Consider the following 10,789-nt stretch of genomic DNA (forward strand, 5'->3'; position numbering starts at 1 on the left):
CTATCCCTCCTTAGATGCATCACAATATACGGAGTAGACAACTCTACGTTCAGGCACAATCAAAACCGGTGCAATAGTCAACCTCCTCTTCAATTCCTCAAAAGCCACCTCACACGAGTCATTCCAAACAAAACGAGTCCCCTTACGAGTTAATCTAGTCATTGGTGCCATTAAATGAGAGAAGTCAAGAACAAAACGGTGGTAGTACCCGGCCAAACCCAAGAAACTACGGATTTCAAACACGTTCTTTGGTCGTTGCCAATTCATAACGGTCTCTATCTTCCCCAGATCAATGGACACTCCACCTTTCGAAACCATGTGACCCAAAAATTTGACCTCGGACAACCAAGACTCACACTTACTAAGTTTAGCGGATAATTGGTGCTCTCTCAAGAGTTCAAGAACAATGGTAAGATGTGATTGGTGTTCCTCCTCCGTAGGCGAGTAAATAAGGATGTCATCGACGAATACAACCACAAAACGATCAAGATACGTACGAAAGATACGATTCATCAAGTCCATGAAAGTAGCTGGGGCATTCGTCAATCCGAAAGGCATAACAATGAATTCATAATGACCATAGCGAGTACGAAAAGCAATTTTAGGAATATCCTCTCTTCGAACCCTCAACTGGTGATAACCGGATCTCAAATCAATTTTGGAAAAGCAAGTCGCACCCCGAAGTTGATCAAACAAATTATCGATTCTAGGCATGGGATACTTGTTCTTAATGGTGACTCGGTTTAACTTACGATAATCGATACACAAGCGAAGTGAATCATCCTTCTTTTGCGTGAAAAGAGCCAGTGCTCCCCATAGTGACGTACTCGGACGAATGAATCCTAAGTTCTCTAATTCCTGCAACTGAGTCTTTAATTCTCTCAATTCAACGAGCGCGAAACGGTACGGAGGTATGGAGATAGGTGCGGTACCAGGAAGTAAGTCAATAGAGAATTCAATCTCTCTTAAGAGGCAAGCCAGGCAACTCTTCCGGGAACACATTCGGAAAATCACAAACTACTAAGGGCAACTCACCATGCACTGAGGCATCCTCATCTAACGTCAAACTCGCCAACAAAGCATAAACCGACTCTCTTTCCCGAGATTCACATAGATACGGTTCCCGACGCTCCCCAAAGAATTCGAAACAAGGACCCTCAGGAGGACAAATACGAACTCGATGCTTGAAACAATCAATGGTAGCATGAAAGGTAAATAGCCAATCCATTCCTAAGATAAGATCAAACCCCGACATTCCCAAAATGATGAAGTCGAATACAAAACGACGGTCATAAATGACCAACTCACAATCTTGACAAATACGATCAAGAGGCATTCTACCCCCTAAAGGTGTCTCAACGAATAAAGGAGGACTAAGATTTTCAGCTTCCAATTCCAAGGCACACACAAATAATAGAGTAATGAATGAATGCGATGCTCTAGAGTCAAAGAGTACTTTAGCAAAGGAGTTGAACAAAAGAAATATACCCCTCACAACAGATGTCTTCGGAGCCTGAGAAGTGGTAGATGAAATAGCATAAGTAATGTTGTAAACTCGCCCTTGGGTACCCTGACCATGCACAAGACCTCCCTTCTGACTAGAATTTTGAGTAGGCGCAGAAGAACTCGTTCCCTTATCAACCCTGGAATTCTAAACCGACGAAGTCTGATGGAAGTGAGGCTGCTATTGCCTCTGAGTGCCCTTAAACTGCTATCCCACATTATACCCCATTCCCGGTTGCTGCACGAAACATGACTCACTTTGCCCTCCCGACCCCTGAGGACAATTCCTAGCGAGATGATCGGTCTTGCCACACCCATAACATGCCTCCTGGAGATGTGGACATTGAGCACAAACGTGTCTAGGTTGAATGCACTTGTAGCACACAGGCGGAGGTCTAGACAAAGCACCCCGAGTCCCTGAAGAAGAAGGCAGTGGCCTAAAGTTTAACGAACTACCCTATGGTGTCTAAGACGGTTCCCTCGGCCTTTTCCTCCGCTGACTCCCAAAGCTTCCCGACGACAAGCTCACACTCACTATTGGTTGTTTCAGTTCCCAAGCTCCTCTATTCCTCTACGCTTCTATTGGTATCTCAATACTTCTACGCTTCTATTGGTATCTCAATACTCCTCGCACACTCAACAACCTCGGCGTATTTTGTCTTGCATTGCACCATTACCATTCTTCTCACGGTATTATGAAGCCCCTTCTCAAAACATCTACATTTCCTCTCATTCGTCGCTGCCAACTCTGGCACAAATTGAGATAAAGACTGAAACTTTTGAGCGTACTCCGACACAGTCATACTCCCCTGCTCCAACTTCTCAAACTGGTCTCTTAGCTGCTCGCGACTAGTCTCTGGAAAGTATTGTTCCTCAAATAATATCTCAAACTCGGCTCACGTCAAATTCTCAACATCCGGTTCATTTACTTGAGCCGCGGTCCTTGCAGCTCTCCTCGCATCCTTCCTAGATTCTAGGATAGATTCCCACCACTCATTTCCTTCCCCGGTTAGTTGGATAGCCACAATGTTCACTCGCAAGTCATCTTCAGTAATTTTGAGAGCGTTGAAAAGTTTACGGATTTATGCTAACCAGTGATCAGCAATAAGAGGGTCCCTACTTGTCCCATTAAATGTCGGTGGATTTCTACGGCTAAACTCTCGCATTGCCGATAAGGCTCGGTTGTCTGCATTCTCCCTAGGAGCTTGGTTTAAAAGATTTGCAGCTGCAAGTGCCGTAATGAGGTCCCTAGCAAATTGATTCTGAATGTGAGGTACTCCTGCACCCCGACCGGCCCCAACCCCTAGATTCCCACCTGGGTTCTCCCCATGTTGACTAACCTCATCCTCAATAGGCACCCCACGGCCACGACCTCCTCGATTTTCGGCCGCACCCTGTCTAACACGCGTTCTTGGAGGCATCATACTACAATAATTAAGAGACAAAACTATCAACCATAACATATTTACTAAGGGGTAAAAGCCCCCAACTTCCCAACACGGGTTAATAACAACTCCACGCCACTCAACTATATTGAAAATGCAATGCCAAGTAGTCATATGAATGTTAGTCACACAAGCATGCACAAATCATGTCAAAAGATGCGACGTTTTGAACCCATGAGACGAAACATCTCCCCACGGTCTCTAGGTGTTCTAAACCTATGCTTTGATACCAAGTTGTCACGCCCTCAATTTTTAACATAGATATAACGGATTTCCATAAATAAAAGCTCACAATCATCTGTATAATACCCCAAAAGAGTTAGACATTTCCATATCCATAATTGTACTTCAACAACCAATAGTTTCCAAAAGATTACATCTTTGGTTCTGAGGCTCAAATTAACATAAGTATCGAATAACGAAAGAGAGTTAAGGATTACAGTACTCCAAGTCAAAAGATTTACATTTAGAGTTACAAATACATCTTCCAAAAGAGATTTTACAAAGATGACTAAGTAACTCCTCAATCATTAGCTTTCAAAAATAGATCCACATCGAAGCATTTCAACCATGCATGCTACTACCCCGTGTTAGTACCTGAAAATGATAATAGGTTTGAGCTACACTAGCCCAGTAGAAAATTCTACGCTAACATTATATGCAAGAGAAATGTAAGAGTGATCACAAGGTAAGAATAGGTTGTAGACCGCATGATAGGAAATAACCAAGGCTCAACAATCCAACATACTCAATACGACATTTGGTAAGCACCTCAACCTTCAACCGTTTCAACATTCCATGTGTCCAATGTCACTTCGCGTTATGTGTCATGAGCCGAAGCTCTTGCCGGGACATTTAAGGGATCCCGATACCCCCTGCCAGGCACCATACCTATCGGTAGGTCCTGAATGTAATCAATATGAGCTTTTGCTCTTGCCGGGCTGATTAAGGGATCCCGATACCCCCTGCTAGGCACCTACCCGTTGGTAGGTCTTGAATGTACTAGTTGTGTCAACAAGTGTTCGAGCGTATCATATCCTCATTATGTGTCATTCCAATTCAATCAAAGTCCATTTGGAAATCAACGTCAAATTATACCAAACAAGGGGCGAGAGATGCAAAGATACTCCACGAACTCAACGGATATGATTAATCATGTGATGAGATGATTTGTTGACGTTTAGAATAGGTTAGAAATGATCAGAGAAAATAGTGGAGTTTGGAACAAAACAGCAAAACTGTCCTTAAGCCCATCTGTATCGATACTAACCAAACTAGTATCGATACAACAGAGCCTTAAACTGTTCCAGAGAAGCTGGTATCGATACTGAGCATAGTGGTATCGATACAGATGCTTGTTCGAGCAGATTTCTACAGATTTTATGGATTTCAACTACAACAACAATCACAACAACCAAGGACACAATTTTAGGCAAGGAAAACACTTTTATCACATATACTGAGAGGTAGAATCCCTACCTCGAGGCCAAAGAATGAAACCCATAAATTTCAAGCCTTAGCTTTCTGAAAACTTCGATTTCGACCGGAATACACCACACCGAGCCCCAACCGATGAAGAGCAAGCTCAAAACCTTGAGTAGAATGTGAAATGAAGGTTGATTTATATGGGTTTTGAGTGAATGGGTGAAATTTTGAGAGAGAGAGCAAGAAAGGGAGAGAGAGACCGGAGAGGGAGAGAGATGAGAGGAGAAAAATGATTCTCTACTCTTTCACCCTCCTATATATACCCATAAATATGCCAATTACACTTGTGCCCTTCCACAACCAATTCTATCACTTTAGCCCCAAATCACATAAACACATCACACTTCCTATTTTCCTCAATTATAATCATTAAAATCAAATAAATTAAATACGGGTCTCTACATACTCTCCCCATCGAACTGAGGTGGATTTCTATGGCTAAACTCTCACATGGCTACTAAGGCCCGACTGTCTGTGTTTTCCCTAGGAGGTGGTCGCAAAAGATTTGTTGCCGCAAGTGCTGCTACAATTTCCCTAGCAAGCTGATTCTGTCCTGCCCCCATTATCAAATTCCCAGTTCCACCCCGTCTATTCTCGTGTCTCAGTGGCATCTCGCTACAAAGAAACAATAAGGAGATCATCAACAACAAACATACTACAAACTTCTAACTCCACCAATCCGGTCTAACAACTCTACGCCAACCTACAATAACATAAATACAATGCGCACATAGATGAATGAATGCCACTCACATAGGTATGCATAAGCTTTGTTAAAATGCAGTGATTTTGAACCCATGAGACTAAAAGTCTCCCCACGGTCTCAAAGTATTCTAAACCTATGCTCTGATACCAAGTTGTCACGCCCTCGATTTTCAACATAAATAAAGATATTTTTTCATAAACAAAACTTCTTACATTATCTTAAATAATACCCCAAAAGAGTTCACCATGTCCTAGTCATTAAATTACAGATCCAACTCCAAGAGTTTGAACATATTACATCATTTTAAGAAATAGAATTAAGGTTCTATTACATTCCCAAAACATGTTTTACCAAAATATCCATGAGTCTCCTTTACCACCTCTTCCGAAAATATGCACTAGAATGCATGCACTTCACTCCATGCTACTGCTCCGGGATCACACCTGAAAGATGATAGCTTGAGCTACACTAGCCCAGTAGAGAAATCTACACAACCATTATATAAAAATGGGATGACAGGTAGAATGAATAACTGAAGCAAGGCATGGTATTTCAAAGGAGAAACAAAATACGACAAGTAATTGTCCCAAAGTCGACGACATAAATGAAGTACCATGACTACACACCAAGACTTTAGTTTGACCACGAGAACTTACTATCTATATGATTTTCACATGACTACCACTACCCCTCATCTTATTTCAAATCACCAATCTGATATCTTGACTTATGAAACTATCATAATCAAAGAATCGCAACGGCAATGTCTTTCATATCACTCACACTTTCACAATGATAGCCCATTTTCATTCACGTCATGTCACAATTTCCTTATTGTTTTGTGTCATCAGCAAAAGCTCCTGCTGAGCCATTTAAGGGATCCCGATGTAGACACCCTATTTTGGACTATCCAGATTAGTTTACTTACCGTCTTTGATTCCCCAATGATAATTAAGGTCAAGAACATCCTAAGATTGTTGGTGTGTTCGAGCTTTGAGCGTCCTGAACTTCATTCAAACCTTTTTCAAGCCTCTTTCAAAACCCTTCAAGCCAGAACTAAATGGCCTCAACAAAACCCTACTTGCTTACACCAGTACTGTGCTGGCATGCGCTGGTAAACTGCCATGTGTCAGTCATCGACCGTTGACTCAGTTACCAATGGCGCATGCTGGTAAAAAGATGGCGTATGCCAGTCAAATCGTCACTATTAAACCACGTGCTCGTGACTTTTGCGGCCACCTAGTACATTACATAGTATCCTGATGATTGCAAAAAGGCCGGGCTGTCCCCTTCTCTCTTACATCTCCTTTCAACCCAAGTCCCATGCATTTAATGCATGGAGACTTCCTCCCTTAACCCAACCAGCCTTAACTCAATTGGTTACTGCCCTCTCTCAGTCCCCCCTTGCATTTATATGCAAGGGGTTCACAAGGTAATTACTCATAAAAGCTCTTAAGCTCTCTCTTTCTTTCTTTCCTCCTTGTTTTGCTTGCTCTTTTCTCTCACTAGTTAAAAGAGTAAGCAAACACCCTCCTCCACACATTCACCATACCTTTGTACTCGTCATCCATCCCTCACACTTCAAGCTTAAGCTCTAAATACATCATCAACCTCTAAGCCAAAGATATCTCACCTTTTGTGATCTTTTCTATTCTAATTCCTGAGGGGGGCTGGCAGGGTCAAGGCTAGTAATCAATACTAGTCCTGGCCCTAAAGCTAGCAAGATTTCAAAGATCGTACCTGATGACAAGTGGCGCACGCCATTGACATTAAGCCGTACGCCAGTTATGGCTGTATGTGCACCACTGGTGTGGGGATCACCGATTACCTTACGGCATGCTAAAACCAGTTTACAGCTTTCTATATTTTAGGACTGTTAGTTATTGTCCCTTTTTTCTGCTTTGGAAGGCCATTGGGATCCGTCTGGTCGTGTTCTAGAGCTCAGATAATGCAAAGCCAAGCACTGACCAAATAGTGTAACTGGTGTATGGGGTTCTTTTAACTGGCGGTACGACAGTTATGAGTGGTCTAGCGGTTTGCCCTTGCATGATAGCTAAGCCCTGGCCTCTTTTTCTTTCCCCCACACTGTTTATGGGGTGTTCCGTTTATCTTCGTGGCTTAAGGCCATTCTATCTATCTGAATCTATATATATGTGCTATATTAACTGTGTGGTTTGTCCTGGGTGTGCACTGGTCCTTCCAGAGCCCAGAGGGTTGAGAAATAGGAGCTGTGAGCTTAGATTTACCGACACACGCCAGTTTTCCTATGACGTACGCAAGTCGTCTTTGTATGCAGTGGCCTGGCCGGTGCATACAGCTTCCTTTTGCTTGTCTCGTTCTGGATTGGTGTGTCCCCAGTTTGTCTAAAACACTCACAGGTGCTTGTTCTCAATCTATATTCATTGTTTCAATGAAACATCCATCACATTTTGCCATATAATGCAACTTGTTACAGTTTTAATTCCCTTTAAACTGTTCCCCCCGCCCTAACTAGCTAAAAAGTGATTAATGAGAGAAAAAAGCAAATGTTTTACAAAATGCCCGAGTAGAGACCGATCTCCTTATTGGGCAAGATGGGTGCCATAAAACCCTTCCCCTCTCGTAACCTGGCTCCCAAACCTCAGATATCGAAGGTGACGACGGTCTAGTCTACAAGCCTTTTTCAAATCAAATAACGTAGCAAAACGTTTCAAGTTTGTGGGTAGCATGCCCTTTGGAAATTTTCGAATTTCCAAACGCGAGGGCCCGGAATCAAGGGAGCGCGAGTGTGGATGGCAAGCGCTCAAAAGTACAGAGTTGCCACTCGGATTTTTGAAGGTCCGACACCCAAGGAACCGTATTTCGAAGCACCTGTTGCGCTATTTGATTTGAAAATAGTGAAGGCACCAGTCCGTCATAACCATATCTGGGTTCGGGAGCCAGGTTACGAGAGGGGAAGGTTTTAAGGCAACCCTCTCGCCCAATCCGAAGACCGGTCTCTGCTTAGGTATTTTGTAAAAAAACACGCGATTCATCTTTTATTAACCAATTTTTAACCAATTAGGGTGGGGAAACAATTAATCGGGGATTAAAACTATAACACCTTGCACGATGTGATTGAAATATGGCATGGATGAATGATACGCTAGAAAATAAATGAAATAAAACCCCACACTGTGACCCGATATCAAAACAGTGCGTTGGTGTGAGTTCGACACGAACAGTGGCCAACTTGCATGCATGGAACTTCCAGCATGCAAATACACCATCGCGCGTCAAACCCATTCCATCTTGCGAGGGTCGATATCGTTCCAACAGGTTGAATTTTGTCTCCTTTTGGGCTGTAGAAGGACCAGTGCACACCCAAGGGACAAACCATGCAGTTTATATATATTGAAAATAAATAATTATTACAAACAGGGATAACAGGAATAAAATGCGACCCCTAAACTGTGGGGGTACCAAAACAGAGGCCACGGACCAAGTTGCCCATGCAAGGGCAATTACTGGAAATAGGCTGACCATCGCGCGATGGAGTCAGTTCACCGCGCGAGTGTCATGACTGGACTTCCAAGAATTGCTTTGCATGCTTGGGTGCTGAGACATATTCAGAAGCAACCCAGGGGGATTCCAAAGTGAACAAGCAAATAATCTAAGTAAAGCTGCAAGTTTTTATCATGCAAGGCAGTGGATTACAATTAATCATGCTTCACGGTGATTTATGATACTATAAAACAAGAAATGACTAGCATCCCATCCCCACGAGGACCATCGCGCGTGATACAAGGTCCATCATGCGCGGGAGTGCCAGAAACACAGCTCTTGTAGCCCTGCTGACTTTAGGACCAGGACTGGTATTGATTACCAGCCTTGGCCCAGCCAACCCCTCTCAGGGATCAAAATAGTACGTAGGCAGTAAAGTTATACCTTTGCTTGAGTGATATGGAAATTGCTTGAAGAATGTGGTAGAGCTTGTGAAATAAGTGTATGAAGATGGGTTGAGTGAGGAAATATCAAGAGTATTAGGGTTTATGTAGCCTTTCTTGCTCGATTTCTTGTAACCTTGATCTTGGAAGACCAATGGGGTATATATAGGAGATGAGAGAGTGCTTGGGGGGGTGGACGGCTTGGCCTAGCAACCAACCAACAAGGTTGGCCAGCTTCCCCTGGTGGAGAAAAAGGCCAACAAGGTGATGGGAGTGGTTGTGAGGGTGGTGCAACCCATGCACCTGCAAAAGCTATTCAGTTGACGAAAACGAGGTTCCACAGGTCAGTAGCCCTTCTAATCATTACGAAATCCAGCTGGAAAAAGGTGAAAATGACAGGTGTTGACCATCGCGCGAGGGAGTGACTTCATCGCGCAATGGTTGTACCAACCCACGCGATGGTCAACAGTCAAGGCTTTGACTTTGACCAACACCTGGCAGATGGATCATCGCGTGAGAGATCCAATGGATCATGTGATGGCCAAACCTAAGGTCAGGGTTTTGACTTAGGGTTTTGGGGTTTAGGATAGGTTCTACTTAGTCTAAGCTCAAACCATTTCACTGTCAAGACTGTTTTTGATTTGATTCATCATCGGGGAAACAAGAAATCGAAAAAACAAAGTAAAACAATTGGGAAACTAGATTGGGGTGTCTACAGTAGTCTCTCTTTGATGGCACACGGAGCACCATTGACTGGTATGGGTAATGTCAAAGATTTCTAGACACCCCTCCAATTTACCCAAAAGCTGATTAAATGGAAAAATGCAAACGAGTATATAAAAATACCGTACACCGATGGACCGGAGAGCAGATCAAATCTTTGAAGAAACTCTCCTGGGGAATAAAATAAGATGGATAGATAGATCGTCGCTGAGTTGAAATTGGACGGATAGATCGTCATTGAGTTGAAATTGGATGGATAGATCGTCGCTGAGTTGAAATTGGATAGATAGATCGTCGCTGAGTTGAAATTGGACGGATAAATCGTCATTGAGTTGAAATTGGACGGATAGATCGTCGCTGAGTTGAAATTGGAGCATGTGTGGGCAGACCACTGCTGGGGATACAAAAGTGCTTCGGATTTGAAAGTCATTAATTCATGATGACCCTCAAAACTGTTGTGGTGCCTCAACGAGAAACCATATGCTATTGTAAGGAAGATGAACATGATTAGGCCTGTCCAGAAGCTAGATTGGGCCTAGAGGCCCGATTGGACCATCGCGCAACAGAGCCTCTCCCTCGCGCGAGCGACGCTCATTTAGGTTTGGGTTTGAAAAGAGCCCAGACCCGGCCCACACTTGTTTTCTACCATATAATCGACGGGGACATTCTGAAACCGCTCACAGCAGTTTCAAACTCTCTCTAACCCTCGTCTCTCTCAAACCCTTTCCCCAAAAACCTTGATCGTGCTCCAAAATCAAGAGAACCACTTATAGCAGGACACCCATGGTAGACCATGACGACAATGGTGACAGTGGGACTGTAATTGATCACCTAAAGGATGAGGGAGGGCCAATGGAGATTGAAATAGGGGGTCAGCAGCCGATGGAGGGTGTCGCAGCCACTGGTGCAGTGATAACGGGCGGCGGCAATGGTGATCATGGCCATGAGCAGGAGGTAGGTGGCGGCGAAGAGCATCGCGTGATAGAGGGGGTCCCTCCCGCGACAGAGGAGCTTGGGGCTGT

The 10,789-nt window shown here is 43.7% G+C and overlaps 1 protein-coding gene across 1 annotated transcript; it reads right to left on the reverse strand.

Annotated features, from left to right (window-relative positions):
• Positions 1 to 558, reverse strand: LOC131332851 (uncharacterized mitochondrial protein AtMg00860-like). Its single transcript, XM_058367160.1, has one exon. It carries the CDS (start codon positions 556 to 558, stop codon positions 1 to 3), a length of 558 nt encoding a protein of 185 aa, XP_058223143.1.
• Positions 559 to 10,789: the final 10,231 nt, after the last annotated feature.

Source organism: Rhododendron vialii, chromosome 7a (assembly GCF_030253575.1).
Source record: "Rhododendron vialii isolate Sample 1 chromosome 7a, ASM3025357v1".
Taxonomy (NCBI): domain Eukaryota; kingdom Viridiplantae; phylum Streptophyta; class Magnoliopsida; order Ericales; family Ericaceae; genus Rhododendron; species Rhododendron vialii.

What these genes read in the sequence shown, in the direction of transcription:
- LOC131332851 (XM_058367160.1), bottom strand. Translation starts at nt 558, where the DNA reads ATGCCTTTCGGATTGACGAATGCCCCAGCTACTTTCATGGACTTGATG.